This window comes from Phocoena sinus, chromosome 9 (genome assembly GCF_008692025.1).
Source record: "Phocoena sinus isolate mPhoSin1 chromosome 9, mPhoSin1.pri, whole genome shotgun sequence".
NCBI lineage: Eukaryota > Metazoa > Chordata > Mammalia > Artiodactyla > Phocoenidae > Phocoena > Phocoena sinus.
The window spans coordinates 57,196,751-57,223,261 of NC_045771.1; the positions used below are offsets into that span (position 1 = coordinate 57,196,751).

At 38.8% G+C, this 26,511-nt stretch overlaps 2 protein-coding genes across 17 annotated transcripts in view; one reads left to right on the forward strand and one right to left on the reverse strand.

The window, feature by feature from the left end:
• Positions 1-20,736, reverse strand: part of HEPACAM2 (HEPACAM family member 2) — a 66,080-nt gene extending 45,344 nt beyond the window's left edge. For 7 of the 14 annotated variants that reach the window (XR_004351547.1, XR_004351544.1, XR_004351546.1 and 4 more), the window contains exons 1-3: positions 13,380-13,516; positions 6,039-6,392; positions 1,088-1,372 (exon numbers count right to left, since the gene is read on the reverse strand). Coding sequence is in view for 10 of the 14 variants with exons in the window: in XM_032643908.1 (XP_032499799.1) it covers positions 1,088-1,372; positions 6,039-6,392; positions 13,380-13,458 (718 nt within the window). In the remaining 4 variants the exon portion in view is untranslated. Of the gene's footprint in view, positions 1-1,087; positions 1,373-6,038; positions 6,433-13,379; positions 13,517-20,277 lie in introns of those variants that run through there. The other 7 variants (XM_032643911.1, XM_032643913.1, XM_032643912.1 and 4 more) reach the window with 7 other exon arrangements.
• Positions 20,737-20,883: 147 nt separating this feature from the next.
• Positions 20,884-26,511, forward strand: part of VPS50 (VPS50 subunit of EARP/GARPII complex) — a 141,254-nt gene continuing 135,626 nt past the window's right edge. For 2 of the 3 annotated variants that reach the window (XR_004351529.1, XM_032643674.1), the window contains exon 1: positions 20,893-21,033. Coding sequence is in view for 2 of the 3 variants with exons in the window: in XM_032643674.1 (XP_032499565.1) it covers positions 21,001-21,033 (33 nt within the window). In the remaining variant the exon portion in view is untranslated. Of the gene's footprint in view, positions 21,034-26,511 lie in introns of all 3 variants that reach the window. The other variant, XM_032643673.1, reaches the window with a different exon arrangement.

Consider the following 26,511-nt stretch of genomic DNA (forward strand, 5'->3'; position numbering starts at 1 on the left):
CTAAGCTATAATGGTAACTGATCAGATGATTTCCCAATGTGATAAGCCATTGGTTCAACTAGGGGAGATTTTGCACACACCAGTCCCTCTCCCCCACACTCAGGGGACATATGGCAACGTCCAGAGACATTTTTAGTTGTCACAACTTGAGGGGAGGGTGCTATTGGTATGTAGTGGGTAGGGGCCATGGATGCTATTAAACATCCTATAATGCATAGGACAACCCCCCACAACAAAGAGTTGTCCAGCCAAAATGTCATTAGTGTGGAGGTTGAGAAACCTTGTGAGAAGCTGAAATTAGAATGCAATGTTAAACATATTGGAGGTGGTGCTATGGAGCAGAGGGGATGGGGAAAAATAATACAATTAAGAGAGAGAAATCTTGCTTGGGTTGGTGATGATAATATGACATGAACTGAAAAGTTTGGTGAACTTAACTTGTACATGAGATTAAACAAAAATAACGATAGCAACTACATCAACAGAAAAAAGAACCAGAGAGAATTGAAAGCCAAAATAATTACGGATTCCCTGGGAAGCTGAATAGCTTACTGCAGAATAATTATGCTTTCTCTGTGATCCTCTCTGCACCCTGCCTCTAGAAGTGGAGCTGAGAAAATGGGCAGAGAGAACAGCCACGCCTTGGGCCGCATTTCCCATGCATAACCCGGGAACATTCTTTCTCCCTGTAGTCAGCTCCAGAGCACATCCCTCTCCCATTTTATGAACAGCTCTTCCTCCACGGGGGTGAATAAATCAGTGTCTTCTGCATGGTTCTGGGTTGGAAATTGAGGTTCCTACTTTCCACTAGAATTAAGGTCACACATGCACTGAGTCAGAGAATGTATCCTAAAAGGCCCCTGGCCAATATCTCAACTTGATTTTCAAGAAACAGGGTTGTACAAGTAACTATATTTCATGACAAGACAGTGCCTAGGAAGTATAATTGTACCTAGTACTACATTACAATGATGGTGAAAACCAAATGACATCTGGTGTCAACATCTGGTGATGTTCTCTGTGACTCATCTCGTGAAAACTTCCCAGAAGAAAACTCATGTGTATGTATATATTTTAAAAAACTTACAATATATGGTAGGCATAATGATGTCACTTTCCATCTCACTGATAGGGTTCTTCACCAGACAACTGTAATTCCCAATGTCTTCTTTGGTCACTGGAACAATATGAAGGCTGTTGTTTTGGAGAGAAAAGGAGTTGGTGGAGCTGGTGTGGACAGGCCTCCCATTTTTTAGCCACTGGTAAACCAGCCGGGTGCCCCCTTCCACGAGGCATGTCAGGGTCATGTTCCCCACATACTCCACAGCCCCAGAGGAAGGCTGAGTCTGCGCCACTGGTTTCGTGACAGGATCTGCAACATCAGAACAGATAGAAATGATTTTTGCCACCACAGAATTATAATAAAAGTCTATGAGGTCTTTCAAATATTAAATCCTAGGAAAATGATTCCAACATTTTGCACTTTATAAATGTAGACAGTTCAGGAAGTAATTAAAGAAGAAAATAAAAAAGTCATGGCAAACACAAAATGATAAAATATCATTTATAGCAGAAATAACTGAGTCTAGAAGTTACTCTTCAAGGATTTTCCAATGGAAACCTTTACTTTATAGATAATGCAGTTAGTGGTAGAGAATGTCGGCTTCCTTATTTCCTGTTCATTGTGCTTTCCCCCGACACCATAAGGGTGTACTCTCACAAGCAAAGTTTACGTAGTTACTCCTCTCTCTTGATTTGTCCTAATATCCCAAGAGCAGCTGGTAGGGATACATGTGGTGAGTGCAAATTCCTACCCACCATCTGCAAAACACAAAGCTCAGATATATTATACTTTGGGGGGATTGAGAGAAAGTTTTAAAGAAGCACATTTACTTTTCCTTCTATGTAAGTGAACTAATTACATGTTTTAATTACTGTGCATTTAATTACTGTGCAGCGTTATGTTAGTCACTGAACCATGTTAGTCACTGTACCATGTTAGTCACTTTAACGAACGAAAGCCTATAATAATCTCCTTCTATGCATGATTACTGGACACACAGAGAATGAGATGATATATAAGTAACAGAAAATTGGCTCCAATGTTTAGCTTTCAATTTCCTATCAAATTTTTGGTTGAGATAAACCCACGCACATATGGTCACCTTATCTTTGATAAAGGAGGTAAGAATATACAACGGAGAAAAGACAGCCTCTTCAATAAGTGGTGCTGGGAAAACTAGACAGCTACATGTAAAAGAATGAAATTAGAACACTCCCTAACACCATACACAAAAGTAAACTCAAAATGGATTAAAGATCTAAATGTAAGGCCAGACACTATAAAACTCTTAGAGGAAAACATAGGTAGAATACTCCATGACATAAATCCAGCAAGATCCTTTTTGACCCACTTCCTAGAGAAAGGGAAATAAAAACAAAAATAAACAAATGGGACCTAATGAAACTTAAAAGCTTTTGCAAAGCAAAGGAAACCATAAACAAGAAGAAAAGACAACCCTCAAAATGGGAGAAAATATTTGCAAATGAAGCAACTGACAAAGGAGTAATCTCCAAAATATACAAGCAGCTCATGCAGCTCAATATCGAAAAAACAAACAACCCAATCCAAAAATGGGCAGAAGACCTAAATAGACATTTCTCCAAAGAAGATATACAGATTGCCAACAAACACATGAAAGGATGCTCGACGTCACTAATCATTACAGAAATGCAAGTCAAAACTACAATGAGGTATCACCTAACACGGGTCAGAATGGCCATCATTAAAAAATCTACAAACAATAAATGCTGGAGAGGGTATGGAGAAAAAGGAACCCTCTTGCACTATTTGTGGGAATGTAAATTGATACAGCCACTATGGAGAACAGCATGGAGGTTCCTCAAAAAACTAAAAATAGAACTACTGTATGACTCAGCAATCCCACTACTGGGCATATACCCTGAGAAAACCATAATTCAAAAAGAGTCAGGTACCACAATGTTCATTGCAGCTCTATTTACAATACCAGGACATGGAAGCAACCCAAGTATCCATTGACAGATGAATGTATAAAGAAGATGTGGCACATATATACAATGGAATATTACTCGGCCATAAAACGAAACGAAACTGAGTTATTTGTAGCTAGGTGGATGGACCTAGAGACTGTCATACAGAGTGAAGTAAGTCAGAAAGAGAAAAACAAATACTGTATGCTAACACATATATATGGAATCTAAAAAAAAAAAAAAGGTTCTGAAGAACCTAGGGGCAGGACAGGAATAAAGACGCAGACATAGAGAATGGACTTGAGGACATGGGGAGGGGGAAGGGTAAGCTGGGATGAAGTGAGAGAGTAGCATGGACATATATACACTACCAAACGTAAAATAGATAGCTACTGGGAAGCAGCCGCATAGCACAGGGAGATCAGCTCCATGCTTTTCGTCCACCTAGAGGGGTGGGATAGGGAGGGTGGGAGGGAGACGCGAGAGGGAGGAGATATGGGGATGTATGTATATGTTAGCTGATTCACTTTGTTATAAAGCAGAAACTAACACACCATTGTAAAGCAATTATACTCCAATAAAGATGTTAAAAAAAAACAACAGCTTTTAATTGGGGTTGATGCATCTTCTCAGGTAAATTTGTCTTGACTCAGGTTCACATTTTTTTTACACTGGAAAATGTGCATTAGAGCACAGACAGATCCAATCCTTCTGCCCAGAGAAGACAGGAAAAAATGAAAGATAAGGAGAAAAGAGGTTGAAAGGTAACTTGCAGGGGTGCTGAGTAGTTCTGAAGGCTCCAGTCTTTCTCAAGATGGGTGCAATCAAGTGGTCTGCTCAATTTAACCCTTTATATTCCCTGGCAAGAACAAAGGGTTTGGAATAGCTTTTGTTACATTACTATGATTTAAAAAGAAAAATGAATTGGTACATTTTATTATGTAGAAAAAGCTTATGTTTCAAATGTGCCTATGCATGGAAATACATGTGGTATGGAATAAGTCAAATAGATGATGTTGAAGGTCTCATATGGGAGAGCCAATCATTAGAATAGACGTTGGTACTGTGATCATACACTTGCATTTAACAGTGTATCTCAGATATGGAAGTTTCCTAAGAAGATTTTTTACACAGGCCCTAAACCCCTATCAAGACCTTTTCGTTGCAGGGGGAAGGCACAATATAGGAGTAGGTTAATAAGAAATACAAACTACTATGTATAAAATAAATAAGTTACAAGGGTATATTGTACAGCACAGGGAACAGATTCAATATTTTATAACTGTAAATGGAGTATAATCTATAAAATTTTTGAATCACTGTATTGTATACCTATAACTAATATAATATTGTAAATCAACTATACTTCAATAAAAATTTTTTTAGAAAGAACTTTTGGCTGCATGTCCATAAACAGATCCAATTGTACTACATATTAACAAGTAATGGATGTTCTATTAAAAGTTTGGAGGGAGAGACGAGATACTACCCAGGAGAATTTCATGAAAATATGAAAATGTCCTCCTTTTCTCTCCCCAAAGTTGTTCTCTAGGCATCTGCTACCACATCCTGTGTCTTTGTTCCCCTGCAAGCTCTCCAGTTTCCACTCATTTACTGTGCACATATTTACTGAGTGTCTACAAATGGCCTGCATCGGGGTTTAGGGAGTGAGGAAAAAGCAGCAAACAATACAAAGCCTGCTCCCATGGACCTTGTATTCTAGGCAAGGAAGAGAAACAATAAAAAAAATAAAAATATACAATACGTCCAGTGTTATGAAGAGAATAAAGCAGAACTCAAGATAAAGAGTAACTCTCTCTCTCTCTCTGTATACTTTACATAAGGTGGTCAGGAAAGCCTTTACAGATAAAGTGACACTGTGGCTGAGACCGAAAGGAAATAGGGGATAGTGCCATTACCTAGGAGAAGAGCAACCTAGGTAGAGTGAACAGTCAAGTACAAAGGCCCTGAGGTGTGAGTGTGTTTGGCCTGTTCTAGGAAGAGCGAGGAGGCCAGTGTGGTCAGAACAGAGTGAGTGAGGGGAAGAGAGGTGGGAAGGGGTCAGGGAGGTACTGGGTATGTTGGGGGGGGTCACACTGGGCCTTGTGGGACATCGCTAGCACTTTGGCTTTGATTGTGAGCGAGACAGGAAGCTATGGGAGGATTCTGAGCTGCAGAAGGCAGGGGTAGAAACGGGGATAGTGGACCAGGCTGTTAGGACAGTTCAGGCCAGAGCTGATGGTGGGGTCGAGCAGGTCGGTAGTGGGCGTGGTGAGAAGTGACTCACTTCTGTCCATATCTTGAAGGTAAAGATGCCAGGATTAACTTGTGGACTGGATGTGGGGTGTGAGAGAAAGAGGGAGTCAAGGGTGATGGCAAGGTTTTGTCCTAAGCAACTGATGGAATGAAGTTGCTATTTCCTAAAACAGAGGAATATTGTTAAATAGACAGGTTTAGGGGGGAAAAATCAGAAGTTGGGCTTTCGGTGTAGTATATTTAAGATATGCTGCTTACACACCTCACTAAGGAAAATAAATGTCTGAAAGTTGGCTGAATCCCACTCTCCCTCAGAGGACATACCTAGCAAATTCTATTGTTGCTTAAGTATGGTCACTGAGCAAGTTTCATCCTCCCCAGTGTACCAAAATAAAAAAAAATTCTTTATGTGACAAAAATGGGGTGCTTCCCAGGGTACATTCTGTTAATGAGAAATAAAATTTTCTCTGCCTCATTATATCAGCAACTTTATACTTGATAGTTTCCAGGCAAACAAATAATATGTTTTCCTTACTGCTTGATTACCTTTAGCTGGGCACTGCGCATATACTTTACATGCATGTCTTATTTAATCCTCAGAAAGCCTCATGAGGTGGATAATGTCATTCATGCCATGAGACACTGAGGCTCTGAGGGTTAATTTGCCCAAAGTTGCAGAGCCAGGACCTAAAGCCCAGGTAGTCTAATCTCCTGAGCCATTGCTAACTGCTGTGCTACTCAGCTGCCCATGTCACTTATAGCGGACTTACCATCAACGGTAACTTGAATCTTCTGACTAGCTGACACAGTTCCATTTCCCTGAATGTTGACCTTCACGATGTAATTGCCTTCATCAGCGAACTGCAATGGGTTGATGAGCAGGGAGGCATTGGGTGGCATCATGGTGAATTTGTGTTGGTATTCCAAGTCGGGAACCACAGACTTGTTCACAGAGCCCAGTAAGTATTTGGGCATCATGTGGGGTCTCTCAAACAGCCATATGATCTGGATGTCTGAAGCCGGAGTGTGGAATCCATAGTGTACGGGGAGGTAGAGAGCCTGACCCCTGATGCCATGGACTGTGTGTGATGGCACCGCCACCTTCAGCCCGGAACAAGCACCTGCTATGAAGGAAAGGAAAGTTGTAAAGACCCTGAACCACATTTCACAATCTAAAGGGGAAATACAGAGAGAACCTGATCGGGCGATAATCCTTTTCAAAGAAGAGAGGCTTCTAGGTACTGACTCTTCTAGTACTGGTTACCTGTAGAGGTAAATATTTGTCTCTGAAACCTGCATTTTAAAAACTCCCCACAAAGACTGTTGATTGCGTGACCTCTTTAAAGGCAAGATGAAAAGGAAAAGCAGAAGTTATTATCTCTAACTGTTAAAGAATAATGGGAAAAGGAGAACTGGGAAAGATTATTAGTTCTAAAGTCCAATGAAACCTTTTAAAAAATTTGAAATTGTGACTGATTAATGTCTGAGTCATATCATATCCTAATCAAACTATGTGGTTGAGGGGCTACTTCCTCCTGAGAATCTTCCTCCACAGTCTTCTGAAATGGCTTAACAGTCCATAATTAGAAGTTTTTCCTTTTAGCTGAAGCCTTGCCAAATGCAAATATCCTAAGGAGAATGGCATTAAACTATGACCAGTTGTGATTGGTTATTCCTGCTCAGAAGCAGGGATCTGGTTGGTGTGTTTGAGCCACAGCAAGAGGCAGGAGCAGGTGGAGAAGAGTGGAGTGTAGTGAGACAGGAGGCCAGCAAGTTGGCTGGGCCAGACCAGGGAGTGCCTTAGGGTTATGGCAAACACTCTGGCAATTTTACTTTGAGTGAGATGGGAACACAGCTGGATTTCTGTGAGCAAGAGGGATAGAGGTCTTTCTTCTTATTTTTTTAGGTGTGCTCTAGCTGCCGTGAGAACTGACTGAAATAGGGGAAAGAGCAGGAGCAAGGTGACCACTTAGGAGATGACTGCAGTAAAGTAGGCAAGAGATGACCGTGCTGTAGATAAGGGTGCTAGTAAAAGATATTGTGAGAAAAGCCCGGTGGTGCTAACAGGATTTGATGACACATTGCGGGTGGGATACAAGAAACAAAGATGAGCCAAGAATGATTCTAAGGTTGTTGACCTGATCAACTGGAAGAATGGAGTCATCATTTATTAATGGGCAACTAATCAATTAATCATGGGGAATACTGTGGGAGACATTTTTGTGGAAAGATTGGGAGTCAGCTTTGGACATGTTCATTTTAGATGCCCATTAGAAATCTAAGAGGCAAGGTTTCTTCGTAGTTTCTGGCACCTGGAGATTTCCCCTTCTTTACCTTGAGCTATATATTGTTTTATTTTATCTAGCATATATATATATATATATATATATATATTTTTACAATTGAGAAGAGAGTCCTCCTTAGCTCAGGTTACCATGTAGCTACCATTTTCTACCATTTTGATTAGAATACTAATCAAAAGCTCTTTGCTTCAAAATCCTCATTTTAAAGGGGAGCAATACGGTACCTACATCGTATGAACAGTGGAGGAGAAAATGAGAGGAATTTAAATGTGAAGTCTTTTGAACAGTGATGGAAAAAAGAAAGAACGGAAAGGAAATTGGAGACAGTTGGCATAGACAACACTTCTGGGGAGTTTTGCTGAGAAAAGGAGAAGAAAAAGTATTTTTTAAAATTTCTTTTTTTTTCTTTGGATAGACGCTGAACAGCATGTTTGGAGCTATTGGAATGATCACTAGAAAGAGAAGTCTTGATGAAGCAGAAAACAGATGGGTGAGGGTGGAAAAGAATCCTAGGTGAGGAGGGATGAAAATTTGGGCACAAATAGAGATATCTCGCAATTTCAATTTTGTCATATACAAAATGTTTATCTTCTTTGATTGCTTCTCCCTTTTCATCTCTACTAGGAAGGGGATCTTTAAGATTTATCTGAATCATGTTGTGAAAGGTCATCAATATTAGGAAGGGAATGGTAGAAAGGTCTGTTTGTACAACGATTTATTTGGAGAAACTGAAATATGTAGGTCTGCTCCTATGAGGAATAAATTCTACCAACAGTAAATTCCTCTCTTTCTTTCCCAGGGTGGAGGTTAGAGCAAAGATTTCCATGGTTTTCACTTTTGGGTAGCTGTTGGTAAACAGTGAGACCCTGGGGCCAGCAGGGAACTCAGAGCAAGGAACTGAAGAGGAAAAAGGACAAAGAGGAAGATCAGAGGAGGTTAAAGGGAGAAGGGGTGCCTAGATGCTCAACTGAAACTGACCATACAGACTAAAAATTAGGTGACTCTATGGGAAAAATAAATATGTGTCTTACAGTCTCCTTGGGCTCTGTGTGTATTTGTGATTGACATGTAATTTTTTTTTCTGATAATGGGCTATACCTGTACATTCATTGTAGTGATTTGGTCCATAACAAAGGAGTTACAAAGGTATGAGGATTTGCTTCTGTTTTCTTTTCTGGCAAGTGCAAGAATGTTAAATTTGTAGTTCTTCTTAATTTGAATCATTAGAAAAAGAAGGAGCTTGTTGCTGGGAATTATAAAGAGGAGATAAAGTGTACTGCAGAAAAGGCAAGGAAATCATAAGAGAGCTAAAAGGAGATGAGAGAGTAAATCTAGGACTTAAAACTAGTGATGTCTGAGATATGTGAAGCAGAGACTGAGAGAAGGGAGTGAAGCTCTTGAAGTCATAGATATAGAAAGACATTGGGCATTGGATGGCGGACCTGTACAGGAAAAGATTCCTCTTAGTACATGTGTTATCTGCATGAAACAACAGGCATTTTCATGCTTTTCATTGTAATTGGTGATAGGAAGTGCCTAACAAGTTCCTGGTAAGCAGAACTAGTTTTTTAGCACCCATTATTACTAACTTAAGATATGTAAAATGCACTTTTCACTGTATTTATTGTGTTGCTATTTCCTTTTTTACTTCAGTGAATACAAAAATATTCCTGAGGGTTTCACGGTTCATTCTTGATCTTGGACTCCCTTGTCCATACAGTCTTAAATTAATCACTTGCAAATTGCCTGGAAATAGGGATTTCAGGAACCTATTTTCTAAACTTGCAGAGAGATTTCTGAATTTCCTACTTTGATAAAGTTAAAAGTACACTGAAATATGAGGTCTTAGTACAGAACACATACCTGGGATAAAATGGTGATTAGTTAACTGACCTTAGATAAGTCATTTTAATTCTCTGGATGGCAGTTTTTTTATGTGTGAAAAAAGGCTAATATTAGATGAGGTCCAAGGCCTCTCTCTACTCTTTATGTTTATGTTCTTGACATCCTAAGGTGCTTTTCTCAGGGTAGCAGCTACCCTACAGTTTAAAGGGGAAGGACTCATATTTTAGTGAGAGAGGGCCCGAAGAATTTTGAAGTATTGAATTTCAGATTTAATATCCACTTATTAAGTTGGATATCATTTAATAAAGTGGCAGTTCTATGTTTTTTGCCAAGGTATCAAGGGGGATGGTGGGAATCTACATCATTGCCTTGAGAATGCACTGGAAAAAACAGCATAGCTCCTGATATAAAACTCGGTAGTTGCCTCTGACAGTAAGCAATTTGGTCATTGACTTATTGGTCCACTTAATACATTTCACAGCTCAACCTAGAAACCACTGCTAGACTGAGCTGTAGATAGATGGCCTGAGTGCAATTCTGGCCAATCTATTCTCAGACTTTGGGGAAATCATTGCAGAAGTCCTTGTTTACTTTTTTTTTTTCTGAAAAGGGGAAGAACGCTTTTTCTCTACTTTTTGTGTGGTTGAGTTGAAAAAGATTAACTGAGTTTGTAATATTCTGAAAATGATTGGGAGGCATTTTCTTACCATGGAGTGCAAGCATGACTAGAATAGAAATGTAGGTGACTTTTGGATCTTGACTCAGAAAGCTGAATCTTAAGTAAGAAAGCTTGATTGGAGAGTCTATGACTGAAGTTATGGGAAGAAATTTTATTTAATAAAATATTAAATATGATACAAATATTGCAGCCCAGGGAAAAACGAAACTACTTTAGCAGAAAATAACATTTTATATGGCACTTACAATAATCATTAAGGGGAGTGAACTAGTTCTTTAGTCTATTTTAGAAACTGCATCATGTAATAATACCTTAAATAATATATTACCATCAATAGTATCTCTGAATATATTCAATGCTTATCATACCAAATGATATATCATGTTATTTAATTATTTTTCAAATATGTGTGCTTTTTCAAATATATGTATGACAGGAGAAGACAGCACAGCTGTTACAATAGCTGTTTGCTTAGATTGCCTACACCATTTTTATCAGATAAGTTATAGGTAGCAAGTTATAAGAGTATCAGTGAGGAATGAAATTTTCTTTATACAGTTTCTAATCTCAGCCACTAAAATCTTTTTATTTTGCAGGAAAGACATGAATCTATTGATATGATGCAATCCTTACTTGTAGTGAACTTTGCAGAATAAACAGATAATAGGGTGCTTTTGCTACATTTTAGGATCACATACTCTTTTGCCATTGCTGTATTTCCCCTGACAGGTGTGGAATCCATGCTGGCAAAACAGTAATTTACGGACTTAAAAAAATTAGCTTCATTTTGAGAAATTTTCAAGTGCTCTTTCCTTGTTGTAAGAGAAAATGTAAATGACTAAACTACTGATTTTAGGAAGTCAACCTCTGTAAGAACAAGTAAACTTTATGAAAATAAATGATATAAAAATGGATGAAATTTTAATTTCCCCTTAATATTCCAAATATTTGTACTTAAATGAAAATTCAATTTTATTATTAGATTCACTAATACGTATTTTTGAGTACAAAAAAGGAAACCCTTGACTTTTTGCATATAAGGCACTACACTAATTTGGAGAAAATTGATAATACCATTAAAAATCTGACATACAGGGACTTCCCTGGTGGCACAGTGGTTAAAAATCCGCCTGCCAATGCAGGGGACACAGGTTTGAGCACAGGTCCGGGAAGATCCCACATGCTGTGAAGCAACTAAGCCCGTGCGCCACAGCTACTGAGCCTGCACTCTAGAGCCCACAAGCCACAACTACTGAGCCCGCGTGCCACAACTACTAAAGCCTGTGCGCCTAGAGCCCATGCTCTGCAACAAGAGAAGCCACCGCAATGAGAAGCCCACGCACCACAACGAAGAGTAGCCCCTGCTCGCCACAACTAGAGAAAGCCTGCGCGCAGCAACAAAGACCCAACGCAGCCAAAAATAAATAAATTTATAAAATTAAAAAAAAAATCTGACATACAAAGTTATAGCAATACTCTCCCCTTCAGAGACTCCCTTAAACTATAAAACTAAGACATTATAAAGGACTGTCCAGCGATAAAGAACACTTTTGACGTCATATTGCAAAATTTATCTATATTTCAGCAACAAAAGACTCCCTAGACCAGTTTCACTGTATTTAATATAAACATCAGACTTCACAAAGTGACCTCTACCGTGGCTCAAAATAGTTGGCATTTACTTCCCCATTGCCATGTATGATATTAGCAAGCACAACACAACTATTATTGACTGAAAATAAACTCTTGTATCTTTGGAGAAAATAGAAATTATGATGTACTTTGAACAGACTTTACGAACTACATTTGGGGCTTCAAATTTCTAAGATTTTTTAAAAGAAAAAACAAACTGATACTCAATATTCCAAAATACAAAAACATTTCCAAATTACCCATGGTCTTTACAACATACTACCAATGGAGAAAAGTAAATTTGTGAAAGAAAGAAAGTCTTAAGGGATAATAACTGCTTTAGCTACTTATGAACATGCTATCTATTTCTCTAAAGTATATTTAATTTTATTTTAGTAGAATTCTTCAAATGAATTGTCTCTAAGTTCTTCTTAAAGCCAATTACAAAAAATTACTTAGGAAATGACAGCAGTCCCATTGTTATAAAATTAAGTGTGGCACTGACGCAATGGATACTTTCGAAGCCCAGAAAAATGCACAAAGATAAAAAAGCTGCTTACGGTCATCGCTTAATTTTCCTAAAAATTTCAAAACCTAAACAGATATATAGGCTTGAATTTGACAACATAAACACTGGAACAACAATCACAACTATGGGAAACTCAAACATTTAAAAAATTTACAAACTGTATATTTCAAATATACGGAATATGAACAATATTAGGGATAAATGTAAATAACAATCACATTTACTATGAAAACTATACCATAAGATACCAGTAAGTGCAAAGCTCTAAACTACTGAAGAAGGCTAAAACTTAAGTTGCTTATTTAGCTAATTTGTTCTTAAAATTTAAGGAATAAAGATTTTTTAAAAATTTCTGTCTCTTGGATATAAATAAAACAAGAGACTTTTAAAACTGATAAATCGGAAGAATGGAAAGAAAACACCTGGTGAAAATAATGATGACATAAAAACAGTGGGAATGTTGGAGAAAGACTTTAAACTCTAAGGTTAAGGAGGAGAATGAGGGAGAAATATTAGAGAAAAAAATTTTTAATTGAACTAGCCATTGGGCAAAGAGAAAGGCTAAAGGCATTTTGGAGAAATAATACTTTTAAACACATTTCTCCCGATTGTGTATAAAATATTTTTTGTCAGTTTGGAATCTCACCTTTTTCCACATTTCATAAGATAGGTAAAAAATAGGTAGAGCTAACAGTTTGCCACAATATCTTTAATTAAAACAGCCCAAAACTATGTTCAAAACTTGTTTTAAGTTTCACTGTAAGTGGTCACAAATTCATGATCTACAAGAATATTTGCCAAAGTAGAATGCATTAAAAAGTGTTGAACCTATATATAAACTCTGTAAAAAGAAGAGATTCATTAAGTTTTTAGAATGTCTTAACTTTCTTAATGAGTGCTACTCACAATAACTGTTGTCCTAAGAAAACAATAACCATCTATTTATTGAACCTCACTTCTCCTAAATGATCCTGTTTCTTTGCTGGAACAAAGTGTGTTACTGTTTAAAATTCTGAGCTGTTCTTCAATTATCTGAGTGAATCTACAGCCTAAAGCAAATATTTACCTTATGCCCACGATTTAATAAAAAGGTAGCTAGAACAAACTTCATGCAGTGCCTTACCTAAGAGAAGGAGGTATATTTTGCACTGAAAGACCCCAACCGTGCTGCTGAAGGGCTCCATGAAAGCATCCTGTCCCATGCATACAGTGCCTTGTTCCTGGTGTTAACTTGGTTCATGGACCAGCAGCTGCTGGTTTATTTGCCAGGGAAATTAGCAGTGAGGTAACATACCCTAGCCTGCCTCTTGCTTCTGTGATTTGAATACAGAATGAATGTGTATACAAAGGACACAGGGAGTGGGAACACCTGTTATATGCTCTGCAAAAAAACAGGCTTGTGACTTTCAGAACAGCTTCTTAGCGATTATCAGTAATTGTCAGCATATTTCATGAATTATTCTTAGTTATTAATAATCACATGAAGGAAAACATCCTTTAGGGTGACTCTAATGAAACCCAGTATGCTTTCATAATGAGAGCATATTGTGAAATTTCCTGAAAAACAAAAGCGGGTTTCCTATCATGTAAAACGATGCCATTATTTTGAAATTAAAATTTTTTTCAATGAAAATTGCAGTATTTCATGTATCTGCTAAACAGTTATAAATCACCATGAAGTCACTAAGTAACATGTAAAAGTTATACCAAAGAAAATAGAGCGCCTTAATGTCTTTAAATGTGTATTTTTCTATGTAGTACTTCCTGTTACAAATGTCTGCCATGGTTTTATTGAATCTATGGATTCATGTAATTTTTAAAAGCAAACCACAGGTGTGTTTCCAAGTGACACTGAATCATGGACCGTGTGTAATTATAAATAAAAGCTTAAACCAAAAGATAATATCTGAGGTCACATTTTCACAACTGAAGCACAGAATAAGTGAACCAAGGCCCAGAGACAATCTTGCCTCTTACGGTGGTATCTGGGCTACAGATTTTCTGCCTGGCCTTTTCACTGCCATGGCAGCAGGCAGTCTGTGCACTTCCGCTTAATTTACTAAGTTATAAGTTAACTTCTATTTCATTTCATCTACTGCAAGAAGGTTCTAGTCCAAGCCTTTGCTATATAAAATAAAAATCTGCATCTAATCAAGCAAAATTCCTTGCATAAATCATTTTTTTAAAGTAAAGTCTCACTGAAGAAGTTCAGTGATAATAGGGGAAGGAAGAATAGTCCTCAAGTGTAATTAAAGGTAAAAAAAAAGGAATGATAGTTATTTTGGAGTTCAAGTTTGGAAACACTTTTAGCATTGAAGCTTCCAGAACAGTTTCTACAGGCAAAGAAAATAAATGACTATTGGAAAATCTGAGGCCTCTTCAGAGGTCACTTTATGACCTCTCCAAGCTTCAGAAAAATGGTAAGAGCTTCTCCCTGGTAATTATTACACCACAATTTTCTCTGTGCTATCTCTAAATCTTGCATGTGTAATTTAGAGATAGCAGCATTATTTCAGCACTTATCTCATTAACCTCAATTGATTTTATTGCATGTTTATTTTCCCTCTGGGCTCATCTAATACAAAGACTGGTCTTATTCATCTATGGATCTAGCATAGTGGTTAACTAGTATTTTTGTTAAGTTGTTCCCCCAGAAATAAACCCAAATGTTCCTTGGCCCATGTCCTCTGATTCTCAGTTGATGCTTAAGAAATGCGTATAAATTTTAATATTGGATTGCACAAAATACAATTTGGAAAGTAATATTGAAGTTCTATATATAGCACATAGACGCCCCCTCACATCTTTTAAATCAATATTAATCTCTAATTGTTTTTTATTAAATAAGCTCTTTCTAGTGCTTTTCAGCAACAGTGCTGGCTCATGATAAAGTGTTTTGGGTCTTAGGCAAAGTGGGAGAAATAAAGATGATGGAGTAAATTTTTCCTAATGTTAAATTTACTCTATCTAAAGGACTGATATTTATTCTGAGATTTTTTTTGTTTTTTTGTGTTATATTAAAAAATCCTTTATGACATAGTGATAACAGATGTTACATAAATAAATTAAATTCCAAAATGAATTAGGTCATCTTTTCATGTCATGGCACACAGTAAAAAACGATAACGCCTGTCTGGCACATCCTGAGAAAGTGTTGTCACAGAACCATGATAATGCGCCCTCTAGTGGCAGATAGTAGGAATAAAATCTTAGCTGCTGGAGTTATTTCTGAATTCAGGATGTTTACACAGGAAGCCACACAAGATAATGTTAAAGGAGGCAATAATATACAATGGATAAAAGACATCCTCTTCAATAAGTGGTGCTGGGAAAACTGGACAGCTACATGTAAAAGAATGAAATTAGAACACTCCCTAACACCATACACAAAAATAAACTCAAAATGGATTAAAGACCTAAATGTAAGGCCAGACACTATAAAACTCTTAGAGGAAAACATAGGCAGAACACTCTGTGACATAAATCACAGCAAGATCCTTTTTGATCCACCCCCTAGAGAAATGGAAATAAAAACAAAAATAAACAAATGGGACCTAATGCAATTTAAAAGCTTTTGCACAGCAAAGGAAACCATAAACAAGACAAAAAGACAACCCTCAGAATGGTAGAAAATACTTGCAAATGAAGCAACTGACAAAGGATTAATCTCCAAAATTTACAAGCAGCTCATGCAGCTCACTATCAAAAAAACAAACAACTCAATCCAAAAATGGGCAGAAGACTTAAACAGACATTTCTCCAAAGAAGACATACAGATGGCCAACAAACACATGAAAGAATACTCAACATCATTAATCATTAGAGAAATGCAAATCAAAACTACAATGCGATATTATCTCACACCAGTCAGAATGGCCATCATCAAAAAATCTACAAACAATAAATGCTGGAGAGGGTGTGGAGAAAAGGGAACCCTCTTGCACTGCTGGTGGGAATGTAAATTGATACAGCCACTATGGAGAACAGTATGGAGGTTCCTTAAAAAACTAAAAATAGAACTACCATATGACCCAGCAATCCCACTATGGGGCATATACCCTGAGAAAACCATAATTCAAAAAGTGACATGTACCACAATGTTCATTGCAGCTCTATTTACAATAGCCAGGACATGGAAGCAACCTAAGTGTCCATCATCGGATGAATGGATAAAGAAGATGTGGCACATATATACAATGGAATATTACTCAGCCATAAAAAGAAATGAAATTGAGTTATTTGTAGTGAGATGGATGGACATAGAGTCTGTCATACAGAGTGAAGTAAGTCAGAAAGAGAGAAACAAATACCGTATGCCAACGCATATATATGGAATCTAAAAAAGAAAAAAAAAGTCATGAAGAACCTAGGGCAGGACGGGAATAAAGACGTGAGCTACTAGAGAATGGACTTGAGGACATGGGGAGGGGGAAGGGTAAGCTGGAACAAAGTGAGAGAGTGGCATGGACATATATACACTACCAAATATAAAATCGATAGCTAGTGGGAAGCAGCTGCATAGCACAGGGAGATCAGCTCGGTGCTTTGTGACCACCTAGAGGGGTGGGATAGGGAGGGTGGGAGGGAGGGAGATGCAAGAGGGAAGAGATATGGGGATATAGGTATATGTATAGCTGATTCACTTTGTTATAAAACAGAAACTAACACACCATTGTAAGCAATTATACTCCAATAAAGATGTTAAAAAATATATAACTTCAATTGCTTTCCATTTTTACATGATTATTAAAGATGGTTTAGTGTTTTATCATTATAAGAAATTTCCCACCATCAACATCTCACATCTCACCTGTAACCTACTGAGGGGCTCTGATTTACCATACAGTTCAGGAGCTTGTTTATTGATCTTATATTTGCATTTAAAGTGGAAAAACTGATTATATTAAGCAATCTGTATCCATGGTGACTAAACTGCAAACAATGCCAGAAGCTACTGGGGGTAGTGTGTGTGTGTGTATGGGTTTGGGTGGGGGTGACTGCAAGGCTTTTTTGTCACTTCTCAACTCACACTGCAGTTTACTGTCAAGTTTGTTTAAATTTTAAGTAAGGCTTGTCTTGCTTTATAAAGCAAAGAGTCTTCCATATGCATTTCAAACATCCACATTCATTATTTACTAGTAGCATATGAGTGCTTTAGAATCGTAGGAAGAATTGGGAATGAGAGGTGGTGACATGCCAATGCCAAGGTCAACATAGGGCAGTGGGGAGTAAGAAGAACTGGGGAAAGAAAGCCCTGTCTTATATTCTAATTCGATAGGTCTTAGGAAAGATTAGAGTTTACAAGGGAGAGCTGGCTGCTAGAGGAGGCCATCTTAATTGCCTATGCCTGTGCTAGTGTTCACTCCTACCCAGAAGCCCTAATCTACTGATATGGCCCCTAAATGACTATACAGCAGTGTTTTCCTTCCAGGGCCCTTCTCCAGGTCACTGCTTTATCTTTGGCAAGTGTCCTGTTTTCTCCTACTGCTTGCTCAGGAAGTGTAGTTACATCATCCTGGGGAGGCCACATCTTTCTGCTGCTTTGATATTTATAGGATGACTAGAAATGTATCTGCCTAATCAAACCAGGATCTCAGCTTTTATTTAAGCTTCCAGGGGCTCCTCCTATTTGGGCCATCAGAAATATGTCCTTATCTTACTTTACTGCTAACGCTACTGCCCTGAATCAGATCAACTTACTTAATTCTTAGCCTGGATGTTCCAATCTACAAAAATGGGGCTGGCACCCCTTTACCAAGGGACGGCTGTCCAACAGGTTCTCCTCAAGACTTACTGGCAGGCCATCCACACCCTCCACTAGTTTGCTCTGGCCTACCACTAATGACCCTCAGGCAACTGTGAAAGTTCTAAGTCTCATATATGTATGTTTTTTTTGTTTGTTTGTTTGTTTGTTTGTTTTGCGGTACACGGGGCTCTCACTGTTGTAGCCTCTCCCTTGCGGAGCACAGGCTCCAGACGCGCAGGCTCAGTGGCCATGGTTCACGGGCCTAGCCGCTCTGCGGCATGTGGGGTCTTCCTGGACCGGGACACGAACCTGTGTCCCCTGCATTGGCAGGCGGACTCTCAACCACTGCGCCACCAGGGAAGCCCTCATATGTGTATTTTTGAAAAATGGAAATGAAATGACATACTTCACCTTTTAAAAAGTGCTCTTTAGGGCTCTAGGTTTTTGTTTTTATTTTTTAGTTTAGGGAGTTAAAAAGGTAGCATGGGTGGCTCAGTTATTTTCTATAGTGTTAGGGTATGCTGAATTAGAAAATGTATTTTATTTAGGCAACAGCACTGATTTACTTTACATGCCTCCAATATTATAGTTATAGCCTTCGAACTTTTAGAGGCCTGGCTGTCCACTTCATTTTAGTTAATAAGAAGTAAACTAAAGTGTAGAGTATTAGAGTTAAACAAAGTTGTAATGCTTTCTTGCCTCTTCAGGGTCAAGTAGATACAGAAAACACTCGCTTCCCTAGTTTGGCGGATAGGAAAAAACCAAATACATAAAATGAAAAAAACTTTTTTTTTTTTTTTTTGTCACCTGCAACTTTGTGTATTGAGGGGAAAAATTCTGGGTTTGGATCTGGGTTCTAGTCCTGTGACCTCAGAACCTTAGACGGATTCATTTTCTCATTCTAAAGAGTAGATTTTAAATGCTAGACTGGTTGCCTATAAGAATCTCTTGACCTTAAACAAAGAACTCCCGCAAAAATGATAACAATAACAACGGCATCCTCCTCAGGTGAATCTGAACAGTCAAGTTTGAGAACTACTGGACTTGAATCACCCCTAATATATGCTTTTCAACTAAATTGTAAACTCCTTAAAGGTCAAAACTGTATTTTATTAATCTGAAGTGCTTAGGATAGTGTTAACTAGTGCCCAATAATCAACAAATGTTTACTGAATTGGGTTTCATTTTATATGCTAATATGGTCAGCAGTTTCTGTCTCTTTGATACTTTCAGGGACTTCTAAATACTGAAGACTTTCACACAGTAAGAACTCTCTGGCAATTAAGATTAGAGCAGGTGAAGAATGAACTAAACTAAGGTTGCCCAAAAAGTACTGAAATTTCTTCATGGGGTTAGAAGTAACAGAGTCAGAAAACCATATAGGTAAGCATATCATTTTAAAAGGAACTGTCAAGCACAATGACAGAACTATGAACAGCGTGGTTCTGTTGGAGCAGAAAACTGGGCAGAATTATGACTATAATACTTCATAATCGTAAGGTGTTTTACAATTTATAAATTGCATTCACTTACATGCTCTCACTTATCCTTACAAAACCCTAAGTCAAATATTACAACCTCATTTGTAAAAAATTCATAAGACAAGATGCTGAGAGGTCAAAAACTAGAATTTCAGAGTTGCCAATAACCTCTATATTAGTGTCCCCCATTTGCACACCACTTTATTATTTTTGCCATATCTGACTATCACCCACTACTGTTGTTTATCTAATATTTTTCATTAGTTTGGCACACTTTAACATTTCTTTAGTTGTCCTAAGAAATATCTTTGAAATCATAGGTCTGTGTTTTATTATTTCCTAATAAACATTAATTGAAATAAATGCAAAAAGAAAATCCTTGGTAGCCTTACTTAAAACATCTGGATAAACAGCCCTGCATTTTCTGCTTGCACATCTGCAGTAACCTTAGGCAAGTTACTTAATTTCTCCGTACCTCAGATTCCTCATCTTTAAAATGGGGATAATAGTACCAACTCCATATGATGCTTGTGTGGATAAATGAGATACCAAACGTAAAGCTACTAGCAGAGTTTTTGACAGGTAGTAAGCTCTCAATAAATGTTATCTACTGTTAATTGTTAGCTCTGGGTCACTTTTTTTTTTTTTCTGGTATTCTCATAATTGGAAAGTTCTTTCTTAAATTGAGCCCCGAACCACTCCCCTATTGCTTTCCCCAGTTTAGCTAAACTGCTAAAAGTTGAAAAGAGGACGTTAAAGTGACATGTGTACTTATATTTTCCATCTTGACTTGCCTTAGATTACACAGGTGGTAAAATGATAGGTGGGGATTAAATCCTTTGGTTTTAGTTTTCTGCTCTGGATGCCAATACTGAGGAAGAACAGCCCTAACCTGGACAGCCGCCATTGGACAACGTGGACCACTCTTTTCCTCAGGCCAAGCCCTGCGCCACCTGGGGAGTGCCAAGTTCTCAGGTCACCTCTTGGAGCCTTCCCGTCCCTGGCGTTCCCGTTCCTTCGCGTGAGTCTGTCGTCCTCTCACTCCGCCCCTCAAGACCAGGTGGGGTTTCCGCCACCACACTCCTGGGGCGGGGGGGGTCATGTCAGTCTGGTTTACATACTGTCTTCTCAGTGTTTGCTCCTGTTGCTCAATGTCTGGTCACCTATGAGTTAGGTTTTCGCCTCGCCGGAGCAGCTACCGAAAGCAAGAACCGCCTTAAAGGCCGGCGACCGCCGTGGTCTCTCAAAGCAACAAGATTTGTGGGGCTTAACCGAAGCGGCAGCTGCTTTCCTTGCCGGGAAATGTAGTACCTGGGCCGTCCTCTCGCCTCCACTGCAGGTGCCGACGGCAGCCGGGGGACTACAATTCCCAGAATGCCCTGGGAAAGGAAGGGAAACCCAGCTCGGCAGCTCCACGTGACCACTCACTATGGCTTCCCTGTGTTGGGACCGGCTGTCTGGTAGTTCTGTGTGATTTGTTAGTTCTCTGCGGCAAGGTGCCCCCTCACGAATTCGACATGCAAAGAATCAAATCTCTTATGACCCGGCAGGTAAGTCGCAGAGGCTGAAGCAAAGGTCTCTTTCATCTCTCCTGGAAGAGGAGCCGAGATGTTCTGTCCCTGGGCCGCAGGCAGGCAGATAACCAAATTATAGGTTGTGGCAGGTGTCGGGGCACCATAAAGCTCGAGCACACCCTGGAAAACTCATCTAAGCCGCCAGGTTTGGAGCCCTGCTCAGGTGGATCCTGGTGACCCAGAAACATTCCTTTAGATGAGGTCAGTGAGGAAGTCGGAGGCTACATTTGTTCGTCCTTTTCTGCCTTTTGCCAGCTGTCCGGTGATAGCCCTAACTACCCTGCAGGGTTCCCTTTATCCAAGCTGCCCATCGTCTGTGAGGATGGCCTGGGTAGGGAAGTGAGGTCTGTGCAATAAAGATGACTAGAAAGAGTGAAAAAAGCAGATAATTTGAAGACAGAATTGATAGCTTTATGACTTTGGGCAAGTCCCTAAATCTAGTAGCTTTAAGTTTCCGGATGTGAAAATGAGAATAATAATTATTTTTGTTCATCCTGTCTCACAGTTCTGTTATCGGAGTCATCAGTAAGTTAGTGTATGTGAAATGATACTTAAAAAAAAATCATTGTCATGGCAAAATAATGGTCTTTTATTTTTTGCCAGAATGCTAATTCATGAATAAAAACTTTGGCTGTTTTCGGTCTCATCTCATAAATGTTAGGGACTTCCTAATAATGTGTCAGCTTCCTTCAAATTAGAAGTGGCAGAAACTTACTTTTATGTACTTATTGATTATGCTTTGGTTTTAGATACTTTTATTTATTTCAACTCTAATATTTTACTAGAATTGGCCATTCTTTATTATTTTTATATGAGAGAAGGGTAATTTAAAGTTTTAAATCAGTGTGATTTTGGGAACTTTGGAGACTGTGGAGGATGATCATTTAGTGAAAGTTTCATTTGTGAATTTTTTTGTTGATTAAAAAAAGACTACAAATGCCAAATTAAATTCTTATTTGATAGTTTAGAATTTGAGAGATAGCTGAATAGATTGTAGATCTCTGGTGAAGAATACACGAATCCTATGTGTTTATTTTACTTTTGTCAAATTATATGGTTAATGTCATGAAAATAAAATTTAGAAGTTCTGTGAATAATAAGAGATTTAATTAAGTGTGTAATAACAGTTGGCAGTCCCTCACATTTGTTGAGTCCTGGTCTTACGCTTCATAACACTTCTTTTTTGAGGATAGGTTTGAGTCCTGCTCCATCCTGTAGTAGCTGTGTGACCTTGAGCAACTTACCTAACTTTTTTGAGCATCTGTTTTCACATCTTTAAAATAGGAATGATAACATGTATCACATGGGGCTTTCCTAGTGGTGATGTGTATATGATATGATCAAGGTAAAGAGATAAAGGAGTTGCCACAGTTCCTGGGCCTTATCAAAGAAGTGCGTGATCATAGAGATCATCTCAGTGACTGAATTGATGCTTGGAAAGCGGGAAAACTGGAAGCCAGCAGTAATTCAAACAATAGTTGATTTCAGGCTGACTTTGGTATCCGTTTGATTTTTTTTAAAAATAATTTTATTTATTTATTTATTTTTGGCCGCATTGGGTCTTCATTGCTGCGCACGGGCTTTCTCTAGTTGCAGCGAGCGGGGGCTACTCTTTGTTGCAGTGCACGGGCTTCTCATTGCGGTGGCTTCTCTTGTTTCAGGGCACGGGCTCTAGGTGCGCGGGCTTCAGTAGTTGTTGCACGTGGACTCAATAGTTGTGGCTCGTGGGCTCTGGAGTGCAGGCTCAGTAGTTGTGGTGCACGGGCTTAGTTGCTCCGCGGCATGTGGGATCTTCCTGGACCAGGGTTTGAACCCTTGTCCCCTGCATTTGCAGGTGGATTCTTAACCACTGCACTATCAGGGAAGTCCCGCATTTGATTTTTAAAACAATATACAGCTTTGTACATTATGCCACCAATACCCCTAAACTGCCTCTGGGATGCTGAATTTGGACTTTTGTGCCTCAGCTAAGTTTGGTGCTCTCTCCTGTTGCTTGCTGGCAGTTCAGCACAGTTGATATTGTCATCATTGTATAGCAACTTTGATTAGTTTGTTTTCTTTTTTTAAAAAATAAATTTATTTATTTTATTTTTGGCTGCATTGGGTCTTTGTTACTGTGCACGGGCTTTCTCTAGTTGCAGTGAGCGGGGGCTACTCTTTGTTGTGGTGTGCGGGCTTCTCACTGTGGTGGCTTCTCTTGTTGCGGAGCACAGGCTCTAGCGCATGGGTTTCAGTAGTTGCAGCACGTGGGCTCAGTAGTTGTTACTTGTGGGCTGTAGAGTGCAGTCTCAGTAGTTGTGGTGCACAGGCTTAGTTGCTCCATGGCATGTGGGATCTTCCCAGACCAGGGCTCGAACCTGTGTCGCCTGCATTGGCAGGCGGATTCTCAACCGCTGGGAAGTCCTGGCTGGTTTGTTTTCTAACCCTATTTTGTAATAGTGAGTGGGAGAGAAAAATACAGAAGTCCAGATACCAGTGATAATAAGTTTATGTCTCTTAAATGTAGTGAAATTGTTCTGAAAATGAACTCTTCAGCCTCAATCAGTTGTTTATTGGATTGAGCAGGTAAAATCTGTGGTTAGTTGGGATGAAAAAAAAAAAACTGAACTAAAGAGCACATACCAAAAGCTGGAACTACACTGTGTAAAAGGTGAGGTAAAATTCAGAGTTTCACACGTATTTTAAAAGTCATCCTAATTATATTTGTTTATGGCTTGACTTCCACGTGTTTAATCATTATTAATACACATTTCATGAATCTACGAGGTAGGAAAGTAGGGTACTGCCTAGAGTTACATTGGGGATTTTATTTGTACTGTTTGTTGTTAGGTTAAACATAGTAGTATTACAAATAAATATACATAAAGATGTTTCTTTTTTGTGAGGCTAAAGAATATGCTGATAATATATTGTTGTTGATGTGGAGAGATGTGAAATTAAGGTCTATGAAACTTAGAGTTTTTGGCATTTCAGCTTTCCAAGGATCTTGGTTTGGAGGAGAGTGTAGAGCAGGCTTTGTTAGCCTGCTGGGCTCTGTTGTTTCAGTTCATTCAACAAATGATTATTTAACACTATGTGCCAGGCACCATTCTAAGTTTGGGGGATGTAGCAGTTAACAAAACCAAGTGCTAAGGCAGACGTGGTGATACATGCTTTGGAGGAATAGAGGATAAGGAATCCTGCGAGTTATTGGCAATTTGGGGTCATTTATAATTTTAGATAGGGTGGCCATGGAAGGCCTCACTGAGAAGGTGACATTTGAGTAAAAACCTGAAGGAGGTGAGGGAGTAAACTCTGAGGATGTCTGGGAAGGAGCATTCTGGGTGGAAGGAAAAGCAGATGCGGAAGCCTTGAGGCAGGAGCATGTTTGAGGAGCAGCAAAGGGCGGTGTGGGTGGAGTGAAGTGAGTGAGGAGAGAAGTAGTAGGAGATGAGGTCAGAGAGCTGAGGGCAGGAAGCCTGATCACATAGACCCTCATCCTCATCTCATCTCCTCTACTTTTCTCCTCACGCATAGCAAGGCCAGGGAGACCAATAAGGATGCTAATGCAGTAATCCAAGTGAGATACGGTATGGACCTCACTCAGGGTGCTAAGTGGTGGACGTGTTGAGAAGAGGTCAGATTGTGGATGTATCGTAAATGTGGAGTTGACAGGATTTCTTAATAGATTGGATTTGGGCTGTGAGAGAAAGAGAAGCTTCAAGGTTGACTCCAAATGGTTTGGCCCCAGCAATTGGAAGACTGGAATTGCCATTTAGTGAGGTGGGTAAGGCTGAGAGAGGAACAGATTGAAGGAAGGGAGAAAGTTTTAAGACTTGTTCATTTCAAAGCCTCTTGGATATTTGGAGAAAGAAAATAGGCAGTTGGCTAAAAGCCTGAATTTCTGAGGAGAAATTCAGGGTATAGATAAAAATTTAGGAGTTATGAGAATAAAGAGGGTATACAGATTGACTAAGATCACCAATGGAGTGATTGTAGAAATAAAACGAGTCCACAGTTGGAGCTTTTGAGGATTCAGTGTTTCAAGGTCGGGAGAAGAGGTGGATCTAGGAAGGCGGATTGAGAAGGAGCAGCCAGTGAAGTGAGCAGTCTGCTGCAACTCGAAGAGCACCTGCCCTGTAGCAGAAGCTGAATAAATATTTGTTGGATAGAGAACATCCAAATCGAGTGGGTCCTGGAAGCCACATAAAGAATTTACAAGAAGAGGGAGTGATCAGCTGTGTTAAATGCTACAGATGGGCCGTGGAAGGTGAGAATAAGAATGAGCCTTTGGACTGAGCAGCAATAAGGTCGTCGATGACCTGACAACAGCGCTTCTGTGGAGTGGTGAGGGGGAAAGCCTGATTAGGGTGGGTTTGAGAGAAACTGAGGGCTGCATATAAACACTCTGTTGAGTTTTGCTGAAACTTTTTCTGAAAAGAAAAGGAATCACAAATCATCTCACAGGCTCCTTTTGATCATTGGGATGTAAGTTGCTGGTCTCATACATGGAAATTGAGTACTCATAGGGACAAAACAGAAGTAGTCTGAAGTGTAATCTGATTTGGGCAAAGAAATAAAGTTGCAGAGACAGGTATTATTTATGATGGATTTTATATAAATTTAAACTGGGGAAATTATGAAAACAAAAATCAAATACAAAAGAAAATCAAATAATGGTTAATGATTATAGTGAAAGTTTTAATTTAATAAAGGCAGAGTACTGTACTTATAACCATGACTTCCTGCTTTAAAGAGGCGAAGATAAAATAAAAATGCTGGCTTCATATTTGTTAGTAGAAATCTATAAAATTCCTAATCAAAGGGTTGAGGATCTGTAATCCTAAAATACAGGTGAGTCATATTGTGCTTTGAGACATTTACTTAATTCTTTATTTCTGTTTTGATAAGATAAAAAAAAGCATTTCTCTGTGACATTCAGAATAATGGTCAACACTTGAAGAGTGCTTACCATGTACAAGACACCATTTTTGGCCTCTCATATATGTTATCTCCTTTATCCCTTATAACAGCCCGTGAGTTACTGTCACCATCATTAGACTAGGATGACAGGCAGGTTGTCTGCAGAAGACATTCTGTGAATCCCCTGCTTCCTAACATGTACATAGGGTTTCCAATTTTTATTACTTTTATTTTGTACATTTGGTGGGAAGTTGTCATGTATTAGTAGCAAATTATCATGTGCGGTAACTAATTTGGAGGCAAGGCCTTTTTCTAGATATTGGTATATACCACTTGTTTACTTGTTTTAGGCATTGTTTTCTTTACTGAGTAACTCTGGGGAAAGAGAAAATTACACCTGATATATTCCTTCAAGAATTTATTAGAGTGGTTAAACAAATCTATACTTTTTAAAATGTTTGTTTAAAAGTCATGGCAATTATTTTTTTAAAAGGTATTTCAGGGGTCATCGTGATTTTGAATCAAATTATGAAGTTTTACTCTCATGTATGT